Raw genomic sequence first — 19,730 nt, 5'->3', positions numbered from 1 at the left:
TGAAAACAGCCAAGCAGAAATCTGAGAGGAACAAGAGTCTTCCTAAAGCTAAGGGCTCTGGACTGGCGAACTTCTTGTTCTGTAGGGAGTGAGTTTTCAACTTGGACTGAAGTTAAAGCAATGCCCACACTCATCTTTTCTAAATTCCTCCAACATCACAGGGAACAGTCTAGACATCAGTGTTTGGTTAGTCTGGAGCACACGGCTTGAGAGTAGAAACTATCTTCTCTTTTCTTATAACTGTCCCCAGCACCTCGGGCCCAAGCCCTGTACTCCTGTCATCACTCCTTTTCCCAGCTGATGGGTTAAGACCCCATCCCCTCACCCTTGTCCCTGTAAGGGCAAGGGACACAACAATGAAAGACATTTAAGAGAACTGACACAGCACAAGAAGCCAATCCACAAGACAGAACAAAGCAAAGCATGGTTCAAAAAGAAGCTCTCAAAAACTTTTCGGCCAAAAAAACCCTAAATAACTTATACAAATAGACACTAAATATTCATGTATAGATGTCAAATTTTTTCTATTTGATTTTCTTTATTAAAATACTATTCTAGATTGTTCAGAAGACTTCAAACACTACTTTAAAATTTACTTTTTTTAAGGTAGAAAGGAAATATTAGCAACATAGATTATGAATTAAGATATGTCACTCATATTAATGGAAGAAGAATATCTAGTTCCAATGGCCATTCTTAAATTTAACTTCCAGAAAATGTGAAGTTTTGAGTTGCTTTTCTTTTCAAGGAACAAACCTGTAATTTAGATTTATTCTCCTCAAGTGGGGTGGGGTCATGCCTCTGTTCAGTCTCCAAATGGTCACTGGTTCCACTGCAGGGTTCGCTGGGGTCCTGCAGAGTTGATTGGGCACATTACCAATTTACCCCAAAGGAGGAAGCTGTCCTACCGCTCCCCCTTCGAAGAAGCCTCCTTCAATGCTAGAAATGACTTCTGCAAACCAAGGCCAGAGCTTCCCCTGAAATCAAAGGTATCTCTCTAGATGTTAAAAAAATTGTTAAAAAATACATTTGCACCATTATATATGATATTGTATAGGTCAGTCATTTTAAGTACCAAGGCAAATAGATTTCACACATTTTAAGACTGCTTGAGGCCCCTACAAAAGACAGGCTAATGTTGGTGAGTATCAACAACTTGAGTCTGCATTTACCATTCTTGAAGCTCCAGGGTCCCCAGTGTGGTTAACCAATGCCCTTAAGTAATATCCATATGTTTAAGGCATAGAACACTCCAGAAGGCAGGAGGAGGTTTGTGAGAAATGGTGAAGTGAGCACTTCGAGCCTTTCTCAGGAAGTGGAGATTACAGCAACCCTGGACCTCAGAGAGAGGTGGAGAGGCAAGGGGAAGGCCCATTTCATTTGAGTGAAAAGATGTGGCTGATAAAGGAGTATTTACTCGGAAAACTGTGCTCGATTTTCACATGTACAAACACTTCTAATGTTTTCTGATGAACCTTTACATTAGGTTAACAATTAAATGAGCAAGAACATTCAACGGTGACATATTGGTCTCTGATCATTGATTAACATTAACTGAGATGGACCTGACCTTCTCCTTCAACCATAACATGGATTTCCTACTTGCACTTGAAATGTCATACTGTCTACCAGCTTAATGGATTCTGACAAATCAGCTCAATATATGATCCGGGAAAGTCGATTAATACACCAATAGATGCTTCGTTTGCTCTAAGGCGTGCTACCAGAACCTTCAGATCCCAAGGTTTTCACTGAAATGTGCTGCTTATTTTAATAGAGGACATGATAAAACAGAAATATTTTGGTATGATAACCTAAGACCTCAATTTCTCCAAGTTAATAACTTCACGTATATTAATAAATAATACATCATTATTCTTCCTTCAGGAATTAATTTTATTCCCAAGTCTTCAGTGCAACTGTTACGTACAGCACTTACTCCAGCAGCCAAGTTAAAGTTTAAGTAAACCCCCACAAGTCACGGCAACCCCAAAAGGTATCGTGAGGTCATGGCCCCAGCAAACCACCTGGCAGTTGAGAGAGACAAGCGGGAAGAAGAGGCCCCTCCGTCCGCTGGGCGTCCCAGGACTAAGCTGGTGCGCTACGACGGCAGAGCAGAGGCATGGGACAGGGTCAGCGTCAAGGCGCTGGGTGACCCCAGCCTCAGCGCCTCCTCCCATTCTTGTGTGAGAGAGCAGTCTTCACTGTTTAAGCTTTTTGCGTTTTTTTTTCCTTCTCCTGCCTTTGCAACTGGAAGCATCCTGATTAATCCCGCTGGAACCTAAGAGCCCAGCTGCAAATTCAAGAGCCCTGATATCCCAACCATAACCCAAAGTCCCGACCACACAAGCCCTTCAAAATCCTTCACTCAAAAGAGCCAACTTGGAGGAATCTGTTCTTTTTTTTTTTTTTTTTGACTTCTGTTTATGACAAAGAAGCTTGAATAGTATCACATCTCCCACCAAGGCAAATGTGGCCACACCTTTCTCCCTAACACAAGTGATTGTCACACTCCAGGTAACAAGGGTAATAACACGAGTTTTCTTGCCTCTTTTTCTAAACAAAGCAGCAAAACAGAATATCATCTCATTCCACACTAATCAAAGGCAGCCTTTACAAACTCTTGAACATTTTATATTCAGGCTTTTTAAATCTGTCTCTTGTTTTGCTGTTTTGCTTTATTGGAGCAGGCCTGGGGGTAAGGGAGGCTATAAATTAGCTTAATCGCTAAAATCAAATTATAAACTATGTGAATGAAGAAACAATTGGTATTCTGGCCCTGGAAACCACAAGTTTGAAGAGATTATCCATCATGGCTCATGAAAATGAGAAGGTGCGAACATGCCCATGACCTGATGATCACGGACCTCTCCCTGACTTCGATTCTCTAGTCTTACCCCTACCTGGGAAGGGCACCACCCAAAGTGGTCCAAGGGCGAGTTTAGTAGGAATTAGCAAGACATCAGAGCCTCCAACCACACACAGTAAGCTAGAAGGCTTCTGGAGAGACTCAAAGTAAGAAACAAGTCACAGGCTCCCTCCTCACCCCCGAGGCAGAGGCCCAGTGTCACGGGGCTGGTTCCAGATTGCAGGAGAAGCAGTGAACTGCTGGCTTTTCCAATCTCTCCAGCGAGGAACAGCATGACAACACCACTCCCGGATCGACCACGTGTTAAAAGAGCGCCTATCAATCGAGGGCTGACGCGATGAGCACTCCCTAAGGCCTCTGTCAACCTTAAATTCTGGGAGTCACATGAATTCACCTTCTGCCATTATTAAAAGATGTAAACGATGGCTAGCAGTGAAATAGGGCATTTAATCATATGGTTAAAGAACCAGCTCTCATTGTCTTTGGAGAAGAGGGTAGGTCCTTTTTGGTCTCCCCACCCTTGTTTCTGTGGAGGAGAATCAGGGTTATCAATCACCTGATTGATTGGTTGTCTAGTTATCCAAAACACGACCTTAAGAATAAAATTAAATTTGCCATTTATCATCTCTGCCAGGATATATTAATAAAAGAAAATGCAGCTTTGTGATTTCTGTCACATCCTCGGTGGCAGAGGGAGAGGGCAAATACTTACTGGGCTTTGTAATATCCTGGCCACGGAGAGCTCATTCTGTGATGATGAAGCCAACAGAGCCATCTGATTGTCAGAGGCAGGGCTGGGATCTGAAAGGGACACTTCATTTAGACCTTCTGTTGGCCTGTGCTCGGGCTCATTCACAGAGTCAAGCTGTGCGGCTCTCAGTGCAGCTGATAATACCTGAACTTGAGCTGCAGGAAGAGAAGTTTCAAGAATTTTAATCACTTTATTTGGTGTGCAGGGATTCACCACAGAGGAGTCTGCGCAACAAGACAGTCCGGATGGGGGCACGCTACATAGTGTCACCTTTCACACACCTGTCCCTACAGTAACCGTGCTCCAGAGTCCCAGAACAAGCTCTCAGTGAGGTGGGGATATTTACGGTCATTAACTTTAACTATTCCAACTAAACGCCAACCATGACAGAGCATCAAATCTGAACTCAAAAAGCCTCAATCAGGAAAATCAGAGTTTGACTCCATCATCTTTCACAGAAAGACAACACAGTGTTACAGAACGCCCACGTCTGGGAGGTCCACCGGCTTGTGAGGGAGGTCCTGCTCCCCCATTTATAAAACAGGATGGCTGCCTTCTCTGCCACACACACACATGCACACATACACACACACGCACACGCAGAAATCAACCCATTTACGTACACACAGATGAGTCAAGACCTCGCTCACCAAGCCCCAGGGGCTACTCATTCGTTCTGCCCGCAGCATGACTGTTAGAGACCCTCCTAAAAGCAAAGATGACATATTTCACATACCTTTCTGTAAAAACAAACTGATGTTTCCATGTCCCCAACCTCCAAACACACACACACACACTTCCTCCATCCTGTTTCTACTAGTTAAATTCAACAGACTCCAAGATTCATTAACATGTTTAGAGCTTGTAGCTGGCTCCCCACTGTGCCCACAGCAAGGTCTCACCTCCTCAGTGCAGCGCACCAGGCCCATCCCAACGGCCTGAGCAACATTTCCAGCCAGTCAGCTTACAAATACCCAATGTGTCGTTTATTTCTGATCTTTTGGGAGCACGGATCCCTCTGAGGTCTGATGAAAGCTGGGGGTCCTTTCTTACAAAGAAATTAATTATGCATAGACATGCAAGATTTTTCATACAATGATTTCAGGGAACTGAAAGAACCCTCTGAAACTCATCCCCTGACTTCTCCAGATGGTGGATTCCTCACCATCCTTTAAAGCCCACATCAAGTATCACCTGCCCTGCAAGGTCGTCTCCCAGATGTTTCCTCTGTGACCAGGAGTGACTGGCTTCCTGCCCCGTGCTTCCACATCACAGCATGCCCACTCCTGTCCCAGCCCTCGCCACACCCTTCGCTGGGTGGTTGTTAACACACCCCCTCAATCAGACAAGGGCCTCAGGTGTTGGTCATTGCCGACACAGCACCCAGCCCAGGTCCCAGCATTGAGTTAATGCAGCTTTAGAAATGTGTTTTCCAAAAACAGACCTGTGTCTATAGCTATTAGAAGCGATACGTTACATGTGCTCATTCCTTCAGCAAACACTGACTTAATTTCCTTTATAAATTTAAAGACAAAGAATAATCACAGGGCTAACTAGATTTTCACATTTCCTTTCCCGAAAGCTTCACAAATCTTTGCCTGGCAACAGCAGCAAGTGTTGTTTTTTCCAATTTCCCCAACTCAGGGAAGAATACAAATATAGCACTGTTTAGAGAAAGAAGAGGCGTGATAATGGATATGGATTGCCAGGCCAGGCTCCCAGATCAGACGCTCAGTGGGAACACCAGTCATAAAATGAAAAATACCCCAAAGAAGAAGTTATACTTTTCCTTGCTGTACAAAGACAAAAACCTTAAAGTTTAGCTAAGGGTTGAGCTAACAGGCTCCAAAAGGAGCACCATCCTTAGCTGTTCATAACTAGAAAGGGCATATAACATGGGAAATGATGCACAGTGTCCAAGGAGCTTATAAAATTTCCACTACTATAGATGTGCCCAAGAACTATCCACTTGTGTCCTGGAACTGACTTCAGACTTGCACGGTGGCAAAGCAAGGAGACAAACCCTTGCAGGAACCTGCACAGAGCGATCCCTGATGTTCTGGCTGTGGGGATACTGAACGAGTCTCCCCTCTCAGCGTGTACACAGTGTAAATAAAGATAAGCACACGCACATACGCAACAATACACAGGCCTACAAGACACACAACCCCGAAATAGACCATTTTCTCTTTAATTACAGTGGACAGCACTTACCTTGAACATCCGGATCATTCATCATATGCTCCTGCAAACTATCAAGGACTTTCTGAATCTCGCTCCCGGCCACACAGCTGTTACGCACGGTCGCAGGTCTGCTGCAGCCTTTTTCTTGCAGCCCAGCCTCGCTCAGAAGCAGCTCTAAGTCCTTGCTTATGTCAGGAAGAGGAATTCGCCAATAAAGGAAATTATTGAATACATCCTCAGGACTCCCTGGGCAGGCCCAGGAATCTGGTCCAGGGTGGCTGTTGATAGGGAGGTCGTTAATATCATGGAGCTCTGAAAAGGCACTGGCCTCTGGGGAAAGCCTGGTCAACTCAGCGCCAGCCAAGACAGAGTCTTCCATTGGGTTTTCCATTAGGCCATTAGAAGAGCTATTGACTTGTAATAAACTGCTGGTCTCCGTTGATGTGCCTTCCATGGAGAGATCTGGCTCAATCTGCACCGGCTTTGTTGAACTAGGTTAAATTAAGGAAGGCAAACTTTTAGCACTGTATAATAGACTGGAAGTAAAATGGGGAAACACGAGATCCACACCCTCATAAGCCAGGTCCTCCTCTCTACCTGGCCACCCAACCTCTTGTGTCTCCCAGTGCTGGGAGATAACAACCTCACAAGAGAATAAGAGGCCCAATCAGCCCCCTCTGCCCCCCTGGGAGTATTATGTGCATTGAAAATGCCACACAAAAATTCAGCCAATCCCTCCATCATATTCAAGTGGTGAACTGGCCCTGGCTTCTGCTGACACGTGTTCAGGAGCATGATTTCATGCAGTTACTGCTCGTCAGTGCCTCCACCAGGGGGCAGGCATTAGAAAATAAAAGGTGCCAAAGTCGAAGTCGCTAAGTGCCAGCTATTTGATAACCAGCTATTTGGAAAGTCTTGATAAGGAAGACGCTGCCCACAGGCCTAACATATAGCAGGAACTCAATGAATTTGGATGGAGAAGGATGGAGGGAAGGATGCACCAATCTTAAAAAGGATTTATATTATCTGAGATGTAAATTACCCACTCTCGTGCTCCTATGTAATATTAACAATGGAGAGATGCTTATAAACTACCTCGGATGGTATGGTTAGTATGCACACATCATCCTCAAAGGAAAGATAAGAAAAAAATCCAAGATCAATCCCTAGAATTTACTAGAAAAACAGTGTAGGCTCTACTAATGGTGGGTGAGGAGTATCACCTTTACTGTGCAGGTAATATCCTACGGCACAAAAGTACATTTGGGAGACTTCATATTTTCCCTGTAAATTATCCAAAGAACTTCATTAATCAAAAAGTAAGAGAAAATTTTCTTTATAGGTTATTTAATCACTACTCTCAATGAATATTTTATCTAAATTTAGGAGACACAGTAGCTTCATTATTTATAACCCAGTAGTCGTGTTTCAAAATCATTATTGCAATTACTTTTGCTTCTTTACATAATTAAAGCTCTAATATTCCATCTTGCCAAGAAAGTCATTGTTACCAAACTCAGACAAGATAATTGCTGGAATTTCAGGTGGTGCTTGAGGTGAAGCAGGGATCCTGGCAATCACCCTGGTCGGAGCTTACCAGGCTGAGGGAGTGTCACCACGACTCTCTGCACTGGGTGACCCAGAGGTGAAATCGGAGTCCAGGTCCTGAACCAGTGGTTGGGCACTCAGGGTGCCGTTTTCTCGAATATAAAGGCCAGCTCTGGAGGGGTTTGCAAAAGTGGAGATGAAGGGGCCTAGGGACTGGAAGGCAGCCTGGCGCACCTGAAACCAGAGAACAGTGCGGTGGACGTGGCATCAGCCAGGTCTGACCCCAGGCTAAACAGATGGCTGATCACCAGACAATTCACTGTCCGCCAAATTATGTCTGAGCAGATTCGTTGCTTTCTTTTTTTTTTTTTTAATTTTATTTATTTATTTATTTTTTCCCCCAAAGCCCCAGTAGATAGTTGTATGTCATAGCTGCACATCCTTCTAGCTGCTGTATGTGGGACACGGCCTCAGCACGGCCAGAGAAGCAGTGCGTCGGTGCGCACCCAGGATCCGAACCTGGGCTGCCAGCAGCGGAGAGCGCGCACTTAACCGCTAAGCCACGGGGCCAGCCCAGATTCATTGCTTTCTACAGCATTCCCTAAATTCCAAAGAAACTATTTTTCAACAGAAAATAAGGAAAAATTTAGCACCATCATGTAGTTTTTATTCTTCCAGGATATTAATTCCACATCGAGTAATTCCAGACTTTATAAAGCACTGAACAGACCCTATTAATCATTACAGGCATGTTTACGATAGTAACAGAAAGGTAACAATTCATAGTTACAGTTTTTTCCTTCTCAATTCTCATTTCTATGATATTCATTCACTACAAATGTTAAGGTATGTGCCACTTTCTCAGTATGCACCAAAAAGCTTTTGAGACTTTAGGTGCCCTAATCCTCACTAGGTCTAAATATGCCAACCAGTTACTGAAAAGACAAAATACATAGTCACAAGCCCAGAAGCCAAGACGAGGCCTGTGAGCTTGCTGTGGCTGGAGGCCAGCGCTGCCAGCGCCCGCACTTACCCATCGACAGGGGTCACTGATAAGTCTGATGAAGAGAGGTGAGAGCTTGCTTCTGCGGGCCTCGGGGGACGTGCTGTAGGACACCGCCGTGAAGCACTCCGCACAGGCTTTTCGCATCCCCCACACGCTATCTGAGCAGAGCTCAAAAAACTTGGGGATCTACCAAAGCAAATAAAATGGTGCTACTCAAACTCTGAGGTTACCTCAGAGTTACCCTGAGGAAGGGCAGAACCTGTTTTAATGATGTAGTTAAGGCATATCCATAAATTAAAGACAAAGAAAAAGGAAATCATTTGAATCATTTGATTCCATAAAAGGAATCATTTGAAACAAACAAAAATTATCATAAGTAGAATAAAGCAACATTTCCTTTACCTCTTAATTCTAGGAAATGACTTGGTTAAATTTAACAAGATAATAGAGAAAACCCCCAAAAAGGCAGAATGACTGATATTCATTATGTGAATTACAGAGAAAAACTGTGAATGACTTTGAAACTTAGCGGATATCCCAAATAGCTCACCCATCCAGGTATCATGGATACAAAAAGGTAACTTTTTAAATATGTACATTTAAGGTATTTTCTTTTACTCTTTTTAGACAAGATTAAAATCACCAACACTAACTGTGGATAACCATGTGCTTCACTTAGTTGGGAAAGTAACTGCCACTTAGTAGATGCCCCAAATATTAGTTCCCCTCTCTTTCCTCTCTTGGAAGGAAGAAACGTTAATGAAGTTGTAAATCTGTAGGGTCTTTGACTAGGCTACTTCAGTGCTAGAAGTTAAACTGCTAAAATCTGATAGTAATGCACATACTTCCTGTCCACAGAAACGCAAACTGTGTCCAGTGGAATGCGACTGACTATCACCCTGGATACTGACCAGTTCTGAACTCATCTGTAAGTTCCCTCCAGTACTCCTTGGTCAGACCACGAATGAGTGGCACTTTGAGCTCTCCATTAAGCCGGTTGTTAGAGCTGACTGGTTCCCTCATTAATAAATGAGTTAAATAAAATCTTTGACACATGTCCATCTTATATCTGTATGAAAGTCATGATCATATCCTCTTTTAAAATTTATCCTTTGAAAATAAGGCTTTGTTTTTAATATCCTAATGTAAAATAATCAGCCAAAATGCTCCACAAATGGGAATATATGATCATGGAAATATCCACCTACAGAAAGGTTAGTATGTTGGTCACTGCTGTTCTTCATTCAGATACATTAAGTAGATGATATCACTCACTGTATATTCAAAGCTACAGCCCACTAAAAATTATTTTTGGGTTCAAAGTATGTTGACATGGCTTATACTTTAAATAAAATAAAATGAGCTTCTGAACTTCAATTTAAAAATCAATTTAAAGGTTACACTTTTTCAGGTTATATTCCAACCATACAGGTAGTATATCCTGTCAAATAGAAGTGTCAGGCGCTTCTTCAGCATAGTTCTCCAGGTGCCAGGTCTGGGGTACGCACTAGAGAAACAAGGATGAGCATGACAGGGTGAAGGTCCCCCGTCAGCAAAACGATAATGAGGTGTGGGAAGGACAAACAAGCACTCTGAACAAACGATGTTGGAATGCTGAGAAGGGAGAGATTAATTCTTTCTGACGTGGTGGGTAGGTGAGTCTAGACAAGGAAAGAACTTGACAGAGGCCTATGCACATTCAAGCTGGGTGTGAAGTGTGAATAGGGTCCCACCACGTAGGGAAGACACTGGAAGGAGAGGAGCAGTGATGAGCACAGGCATGAAGGTGTGAAAGAGTAGATAGCCTCAAGGGAGCTGAAGAGTCACCCGGTTGCCTAGTGAAGTGGTTCTCTACCCTGCTGTACGTCAGAAGCACGAGGGAATTCATAACAAATGAATTCATAAAAAGACCCTTGGGCCCTACCTCCTTCTGCCCAACCATGATTCAGATGCATGGCCAAAGGTGAGACCTACCCAGGCCAGGGCAGTGTTTGGACCTGAGGAAGGTGACTGGAGATGAGGCAGGAACGTACTTGTGAAGGGACCTGAAAGGCCAACAAGGGTCTGGATTTTAGCTTATAAACCAAGACAAAATCCCACTGGTTTGAAAGCCAGAAGTGAGGTGGTGGAGCAGTGTTCCAGAGAGAGCAGTCAAGAAGGGAGAGAGAAAGCGGCTTAGACAGTGAGGACAGAACGAGGGAAGTGACCAGTGAGGAAGCAACAGCAAAAGTCCACAGCAAAGAGGACTGGGGCTGCTTTCGCTCCGTTCCACAGACCAGCTGCCTAATGCTTACGAGAAATGTTAGCTTCAGAAGTCAAGAAATTTGCAATTGATGAATGCAAAACTGAGCTGCCATTCCAAAGTAACAGACTCATAAATACAAAACTTTACAGTTGATTTTAAGAGTGCCCTAAGAAGCGCATCAGCAATTACAATTGGCAAAACTTCACATACCAAAAATTTCTCAGTGGCTTCTCGTCCAACGGCGTGACAAATATCACCAAAATTTGCAGCACATACCTTAAAAAGGCAAAAGGCATACCCATTATTCTAAGCTTTCTTTTTGTCTTAACAAATTGTGAAACTAACAAGCAGGAACCTCGAGAGCAATTACTCCTCTAGTCAGGCAGCTAACAAGCACTCACCAAGCCCGTTGCCCACACGGCACCACCCAGGTGCCTCCAATGCACTGGAAACAGAAGATTTACAACAGTGTACCAAACTCTAGGACTTTCTGGCTCCTAATTGATCTCAATACATAATGCATTTGTTAGCAACAGAGCAAAAGAAACCCTTAATATTCTCTGCATGGTAAATGATACCTATCTTCTCGAAGCCAATGCGTCATAAGGAGAGACCAGAAAGAAGACGGCCAGCTACACAGCAAGTGGAAGATGAGGCTGTTCAGGGAGGGGTGGCAAGGGCCTTCCAAAGGAAGAATTTGACAACCAAGTGATAAGCAACTAAAAGGGAAGGGGGGAGGCGGGGTTGGAGTTAGAATTTATAGCCAAGATAAGAGGGTTCTAGAGCAAATCACCCCAGATAATGAAAGACTTTGCACGTCTGAGCAACAGTATCTAACAACAAGCCAGCAAGGTCTCATAACTCGTCCTCCTGTGCCTGAGAGCAACAGGTTTACTCTCACAGAATCTCATCTCCAGGTATCTATACATTCCCTAATTGCAGTAAAAACTGGCAACATGGTTCAGATGGTTTCCTTACACAGTTTACACTGGCCACATTTTTCTTCCAGATCGTGTCTACTGAGGAAGTCCAGAAACTTTAAAGAAACCAATTTTGAATTTTTTAACTTTTTGAATTTTTTCGAGTTTTGAAACTATATGTTCCCACCTTCCGAACTTGAAAGAGTTTCCCATCACCACACAATTCACAGAATCGGGGAAGCAGCAGGCGTTCAACTGTGCTCTTGCTCAGCACTGAAGCCAGTCTGCAGATTATCTATGAATAATAAGAAAGTGAGAGTCACTTGAAATAGCAAAGCATATGTGTCGCACGTATCACTAACTAGATTCCAAAAGCTAATATACAAAATATTGCCAACATTCCCAAGAAGGAAAAATGGAGAACACTTTATTCTGAGTTTTGTCAAGTTATCTGATCAATAGAAGGCCAAATATTTCTCAAGTGTTACTCAGATAAGGAATTGTCTGAAGCTCGAGAGTTACCATGTGCCAGGTACCTACTGTGTGCCCAACAAATAAATGAATAATTTATGTGCATTAACTCATTTTGCCTTCCCAAAACCCCATGACATGGGTATTATTTGTCCTCATTTTTCCAGATGAGGAAACCAACACTCAAAGAGGTTAAGTAATGTGACCAAAACTAAGTAGTGGTGAGGTGGGACATATAGTAATAGCTGGAAAAGGTATAAAAAATGACTTGTAGGCACTGGAGAGTGATCAGATGCTGGTGGAAATGAAAGGAGAGCAGATCCTTGAGAGAAGGGAAACTCAGTGCGTAAAATGTACATTGCTGCTGCTTTTCTGCCCAGGGGCACCCCACATTCTGCATGGCTCTGCAGGATAGCTGGACCTCAAGCAAAAGCTACAGTTTTACTGGCTTGAGAAGTCAGAGAATGGAGATTGAGGTTGCCAGAGCAACTGGAAAGTGAGGGTAGAAATCCTAGGGAGGAAGGAGGGAGCTAAAAAAGAAAGAGCCCCCAAATCTATGATTAAATCCTACTCTAACCCTTGGCTAAGCTTGGAACCACAGATGCACAAGGGAGATGGTAAGATCCATAGAGAAAAGCAACAGCTTGAAGGGAAGGAACTGAGTGCTTTCAGCTGCCGACTACTGTAGGCGAAAGAGCATCTCAACTGTTGGCTAAAACAGAGTCAGTACTCTTCAGAGGAAAACAACCAGATCCAGAGTTTCTACAAGGTTTCATCAAGAAGATACAATAAACAATAAAAAAAATTCATATACGTGAGAAGAAATAGGAAAATGTGATCCATATTCAAGAAAAATATCAGTCAGTAGAAACAAATCCACAGAAAGTCCAGACGTTAGAATCAGCAGACTTTAAAAGGACTTTACAGCAGCTGTTATAAATATGCTCAAGGACTAAAAGGAAAATCGGGTCATAATGAAGGAACAGACAGGAAATCTCACCAAAAAGTGGAAACTATAAAAAAGAACCAAGACTTCTGGTAGTAAAACAGTAGCTTGGTCAGACTTACCCTCTTACAGATAACAATTACAGAATCTGTAAGAAAACAACCATTTGAGAGCGCTGGAGAGCAACCAAAAGGCAGAAACTGGAGGGGAGGCTGTCCTTAGAAGATGGACAGCAGTCAGAGAGATTTGCAAGTAAAGCCCAAAATCTGTGTATATAATTTGCTGAGATCTTTGGTTGACTGCTAAACCAACACGTGTGGGGGAGATCTCAAGGGACCCAGCAGAAAAGCAGCAGCCAGAAACTAAACAACCTGAGCAGAGATTTCAGCTGCTGCTCACCACAAAAGAGACAGCTGGGAGCTGGAGATCAGACAAGATAACTGCCTGCTACATAAAAAAAATCACTTTATAGAAACAAAACAGAATCTAGAGTCTCTGCAGTGTATTATTTATACTGGCCGGTGTTGAATTAAAAATAACTATGTGTTCACAGGAAAAAGTGACCCATGATAAAGAAAAAAAGCAGTCAATGGAAATCAACACCACAATGATCCAAATGTCATAACTACCAGACAAGGACTTTAAAGGAGCTGTTATAAATCTATTCAAGGATTGAAAGGAAAACACATGCATAAAGAAGAACATACAGGAAATCTCTATATCACAGAGATAGAGAAACCATTAAAAAGGCCAAATAAAGCAGGTGTATAGAGATAAAAAGCACAATAACTGAAATAAAAAATTTAATGGAGAGGCTTAACAGCAGATTGAAGATGACAAAAAGAGTCACTGAACTTAAAGATAGATCAATAAAAATTATCAAATCTGAACATGAGAGAGAAAAATGACCAAAAATAAAAAAAAAAACAGAACCTCAAAGACCTGTAGGACATTATCAAGCATCTAACTTTGCGTAATCTAAGTCCCAGACTGAAAGGAGAAAGAGAAACGGCACAGAAAAAAGCACTTGAAAGAACAATAGCCAAAAATTTCCCAAATTAGGTGCAGGGCATCAACACACAAATCCAAGGAGTTCAATAAACACAAAGCAGGATAAGCACTCACTCTGCAAAGATAAAGAGAAAAGTCTCAAGAGCAGCCAGAGAAAAAAGAATACTTTATATATGGGAGTATAATCTGAAAGACAGCTGACTTTGCAGAAGACAGCAGAATGAAATCTTTAAAGTGTTGCAAGAACAAACAAAAACAAACCTGTCAACCCACAGTTCTATAGCCAGTACAACTATCATTCAAAAACGAAGGCAAAATAAAGACATTTTCAGATCAAAACTGAGAGATTTCACTATCAGCCAACCAAACTTAAAAAAGTACTGAAGGAAGTTTTTCAGACTGAAGGAAAATGATACCAGATGGAAACTCAGATTCAGGAAAGGAAGGAAGAGCACCAAAAACAGTCAAAATGTGGGTATAAAAGGCTATATGTTTTTTCCCTTCTCTTCATTTCTTCATATCATTGTTTAAATCAAAAATTATAATACAATATCATCAGGTTCACAATGTAATATATATGTCATAACATATACGAAAACACAACAGCACAAAGGAGGAGAGGGAGTGAGTGGAACTACATTGCTGCAAGGTGCTATATTTTTTGAAAATCCTCAATAGAAAAATTAAAATGCAGTACTACAAAAACACTCAATTAGCCCAAAAGAAGGCAGGAAAGAACTAACAGAGGAACAAAAACAGATGAGACAAATGGAAAACAAGAAACAAAATGGCAGCATTTAATCCAAATACAATCAATAATTACATTAAACATAAATGGACTAAACATTCCAATTAAAAGGCAGGAACCGCCAGACTAGATATAAAAGCAAAACCCAACTCGACGCTAACGAAAGCAAGAACACTTTACATGTAAAGACATACAAGGTGAGAGTAAAAGCACATCAACAAATACACTCTGACAGACAGAAAGCACAGGCATGCTGGAGTGGGACAGCAACATCACAGTAGACTATCAGCTACACACTGCTCTCAGAGACAATGTCATTTCTCAACAAAAGAGTCAATACGGCACAAAGATATACACATTAATGTGTGGCTTTAAATGCTAAAAATGGAAAAGAAAGTAGGCTCAAAAGTATTAAGTTTCTTCCTTTGGAAGCTAGAAAAATACAAGCAAATTGAACTCAAGTAAGAAGTAAGGAAATAATCAACAGTAGAAATCAATGAAAAAGAAAACAAGCAATAAAGAAATCGATAAAGCCAAAAATTGGTTCTTTGGAAATATTAATAAAACTGATAAAAGACTACAAAGATAGCAAGACTGATCAGGAAAGGAAAGAAAGGAGACAACACACAAATTACCAACATCATAAATGACAGGGGTAACACTACAGATTTTTTTTGTGTGTGTGTGAGGAAGACCAGCCCTGAGCTAACATCCAATGCCAATCCTCCTCTTGTTGCTGAGGAAGACCGGCCCTGGGCTAAAATCCATGCCCATCTTCCTCCACCTTATATGGGACACCACCATAGCATGGCTTAACAAGCAGTGCATCGGTGCGCACCCGGGATCCGAACCGGCAAAGCCCGGGCCGCCGCAGCAGAGCACACACACCTAACCACCTGTGCCACCGGGCCGGCCCACACTACAGACCTTACAGGCATTAAAGGGATAAAGGAATATTGTAAACAAATATATCCCAATAAATTTAACAACTTAGATGAAATTAATAAATTCCCTTAAATATACAACTTAATGACACAGATGAAATAACAAACCTGAACAGCCCCATATCTGAATTGAATCTGTTATCAAAAACCATCTCACAAAGAAAAGCCTAGGACCAGTGGTTTTACTGGTGAATTCTAACAAATATTTAAGAGAAAAATAACAACAATCTTAAACAAAATCTTTCAGAAAATAGAAGAGCAGGGAATATTTCCCAACTCAATTTTTGAGGCCAGCATAACCCTGATTCTAAAACCTGACAAAAATGTAATAGGAAAAAAAAAAACTGCCTACAACAGTCCTCTTGAATATAGAAGTGAAAATCCCCAACAAAATGTTAGCAAATAACGGAGAAGGGAAGACTCTTCACAGTAGAATGTCAACTAGAATCATCAATGGACGCTAATACTAGTGGGTGAAAGTTTGGCTAAAAGCATCCTTACATAGTTTCAAAGTAACTCCCCTTATTATTTCCAGAGGGGAAAGTAGTACCTAGTATCAGCAGACACCAGCTAAGTCAACAGAGTTAACATCACCAAGATGAGGACAAGCGCAAGTCTTGGGCCTCGGACCGTGGCATGTGAGAACACATTACTCCCGTGATGCCCTGCCAGAAATGCAGAGCCTGAATCTAACCATGAGGAAACATCAGACAAATGCCAAGTGGGAGACATTCTACCAAAGAATTGTCCTATACTCTTCCCACGTTAATGTCACGAAATTCAAAGAAAGACTCAAGATGGGTTCCAGACTAAAGGAGACCAAAGAGATGTGATGCTTCAGCGCAGTGTGTGACCCTGACAAATGACAACATTTGAATGTCAACTGCGGATAAGATATTAGCACCATATCAGTGCTACACTTCTTGATTTTGATCAGTGTATTATGGTTGTTTAAGAGAGAATTTCCTTGTTTTTTAGGAAATAGACACTGAAGTATTTAGGAGTAAAGGGGCACAATGTCTCCAATTTACTCTCAAATGGCTCAGAAAAATACATTTACATATGTGTACGTATATATCTATGTGTGCGTGTGTAAAAAGAGAGAGAATATGATAAAAAAAGGAACTAAATATACACTACCAGAGAAGCTGGATACAGGTACACAGGAGTTCGTTCCTGCAACTTTTCTACAAGTTTGAAATTAAAACAAAACGAAAAATTACCCAAAAAAATTTTTAAAGAACTCTCCCACTCCCCCGAAAAAAAGAAAAAGAAAAGGAAGAAGGAAGGAAGGAAGGAAAGAAGGGAGGGAGGGAGGGAGGGAGGACTTTCCTGTGTCTGCAGGCGGCTCTTCCCACTGCACAGCACTGCCTTTTTACAGCAGAAAAGGGCCCTGGGTTAGCAGTGCACCCACTATTCTATTTGGAATCTGCACACAGCAGACAAGAGGGGAAAGAAAACCAATTGGAGTGGGGGAAGGGGAAACAATCCCCACAACATGAATGAGGAAAAGTCTTCCGAATTTAGAGGACACGTATTTCTGATCTGATGCTGGGCAGAGCTGTACAGTGACAGCCACAATAAATGAGGACGCGAGGCCTCCGTATCCAGGGCAACAGGCAGCTAAAGATTAGTGCCTGGTATCTCCATCCACCCCTGTCCATCCGCCACACCCACATGACCTTATTACTACCCATATAAAATAAATTCAAAATCATTAAAAGTCAGCACACCAAGCGACTAGAATGACATTCCCGTGGCCCTGGGAACCACTTGTATGGAATGACGATCTTCACTTAGTTGCTTGGAGCCCACTATTCTTTATAGCACATAACCACAACATTCTTTTTAAATAAATGCACAAATAAAAATGAGCTTAAAAATAGGAATGACAACAAAAAATGAGGAAGCCTTAATGTGAAAACGTGTTGGGAGAGAAAAATAGGCTTCTGACAATTAGTTATAATCTCAGAATGCTAATGGCCTTCCTGCAAGCAAGAGGAATTATAATTGGTCTCTGGTGGCCTGTTCATGCTGTCTAGATATAATTACAGGGTACAGCACTTCCAGTTTATACCGATCCATTCATTCAACAACCAACATTTATGTAGCACTGATCCTGGGCCTGGCACTGTGCTGGGTGCCATGGTGGAAGGACAGCTGTGTTTAAGCAGCTCACCATTTTGAGGGAGAAATAAACAAACAAACCAAGTTCACAATTCAATTGCTAAATGATAGCAGACAGATATGAACCAAGCCTTCTGATGCAGGAAGGAAGGAGTCACTAATATTGCCTGGCATATCTAGAAAGACTTCACAAAACAAAATGCATATATATGTGAGAAACCAGGATGTAGGAAACCAACATGTAATTTGTACTGCATAACTCAATTTTAAAATGCCCAGGACATGTCTAGTTGGCTATCTTTGATTTTCCTAATCATGTATGCGCTAGGCTTGCTAGCATCAGAATCAACTGATTGTAACTTCCAATGAGAATGAAAAGTCTAATGAATAGATGCACCTTTTGTGTATGGAGGCAGGCGGTTTCCTCAGAGAGAGAAGCAATTCCTTCCAAACAAAACGGCACTGTTCTGAGAGTGTGTGTGTTTATGTACATACAGATGTAGCAATATTCACACCATATGGCTGCAAAGAGAGCCCCAAAACACCAGGGCATCGGAACAGCACAATTTGCTTCTTTTCTCACCTATGACCTCCTCACAAGTACACATCGATGCCTGTAGTGTTTGGGGTGTCACTCACAGACCAGCTAAATGAGAACCCTGCCCTTCTTGGGGAGCTCTGCCAATCACACGTGTGGCCTCCTCCTTGAAAAACGAAATCCACTCTCTATGCATATTGTCATTTCCTAGCTAAAAAGAAAACAGCGCCCTCTAGGCTCCACAACTCTGGGTGCCCAAGGAGTGAGTCCCCTCCAAGACCCCTAGGAAAGAGGACAGAACAGCTTCTGAATCTGACCAAAGCACACGTGGGCCAGACAAGGCACCCCAAATCCTGTTTCCATCAGGCGTCCCTGGGCAGAGAAGTGGAGCTCCTCCAGGAAGACCCCAACACACAGATGTGCCTTGGCCTGGGCAGGGTTCAAGACCACTTTTCTTCTTTGCAGCCACATTTGAAAGCTTATACACTCAAGTAATGATATCAGTAACTCACTTTGAATGAAAAACACAACTGATGTGAACTAATTTGTTCTGCAAGTGATGTGTGGAGATAGCTTTTTGAAGTCTGCTTATATTTTCCAAATATTTTCACTAAAAAAAAAAAAAAAGAAGAAGAATATTGCTGACAAGAATGGAGTGGCTGGAAACAAAACAAAATAAAAATCATGCAAAAATGCCTTTAGCATTATTTTTCATGGTATTATCAGTCTTTAGGGATAAGATATTTGGTTGTCAGCCGTAACCTTGGAAACTCGCCTAACCAACTTTAAAACAGAAACGAAGATCTAGTTGGCAAAGTTCACTGCTCAGCTGCCAAATACCCCAACTAAATGATATTATCCAGGTTCACTTTGCACAATAAATTTGATTTATTATAGCGAAACTTGAAATTTATAAAAGAACCCTGGAGAATTTGAATTTTAATAATCAATTATTCTTCAGCCTGATTCATCTTATAAACATATGGAATATGCAAAAAATTAAATTAGTTTAAAAAGCCAGACCTTTAACTCATATTTGAAGAAAGCTTTTACATAAATGAAGAATAATTGCCAAATGTTCTGATGCTGTAATACAATCTTTTAGCTCCATGGTGTATAACATTTCCACACTTTGAAAAAGAAAATTCCTGTCTCTAACGTCATTCTTTTCCAAACAACAAAACAACTATCTTCTATATCTTACTGTACTCATAATTAAGGCTTATGATTTTTTAAACCTCTATGCATGATTTCTCCTGAAATGGTAGAATAATCCTGGAGCCATTACTTCTAGAACACAAATGGAAACAGCCATGTTGTGTAGCACCACCTGCACGGGTCAGTGAGAGTAGGCAGCAGCTCCGGAAAACAAGGTGGCCTTGGGTGACCTTCCCTTGAGCCACGGAGGAGGAGGCCTGAGGA

At 41.9% G+C, this 19,730-nt stretch overlaps 1 protein-coding gene across 13 annotated transcripts in view; it reads right to left on the bottom strand.

The window, feature by feature from the left end:
* LOC101407782 (putative serine/threonine-protein phosphatase 4 regulatory subunit 1-like) overlaps positions 1-19,730 on the bottom strand; it is a 76,996-nt gene that overhangs the window by 8,668 nt on the left and 48,598 nt on the right. For 10 of the 13 annotated variants that reach the window (XR_015555543.1, XM_087445075.1, XM_087445079.1 and 7 more), the window contains 7 exons: positions 11,711-11,818; positions 10,814-10,879; positions 8,386-8,544; positions 7,402-7,586; positions 5,835-6,295; positions 3,582-3,775; positions 757-852 (listed from right to left, as the gene is read on the bottom strand). Coding sequence is in view for 12 of the 13 variants with exons in the window: in XM_087445075.1 (XP_087301201.1) it covers positions 757-852; positions 3,582-3,775; positions 5,835-6,295; positions 7,402-7,586; positions 8,386-8,544; positions 10,814-10,879; positions 11,711-11,818 (1,269 nt within the window). In the remaining variant the exon portion in view is untranslated. The remainder of the gene's footprint in view (positions 1-756; positions 853-3,581; positions 3,776-5,834; positions 6,296-7,401; positions 7,587-8,385; positions 8,545-10,813; positions 10,880-11,710; positions 11,819-19,730) is intronic. The other 3 variants (XM_087445076.1, XM_087445078.1, XM_087445081.1) reach the window with 3 other exon arrangements.

Source organism: Ceratotherium simum, chromosome 21, assembly GCF_057802395.1.
Source record: "Ceratotherium simum simum isolate JZ-2026a chromosome 21, ASM5780239v1, whole genome shotgun sequence".
Taxonomy (NCBI): domain Eukaryota; kingdom Metazoa; phylum Chordata; class Mammalia; order Perissodactyla; family Rhinocerotidae; genus Ceratotherium; species Ceratotherium simum.
This window is presented reverse-complemented; position numbering and strand designations above follow the sequence as displayed.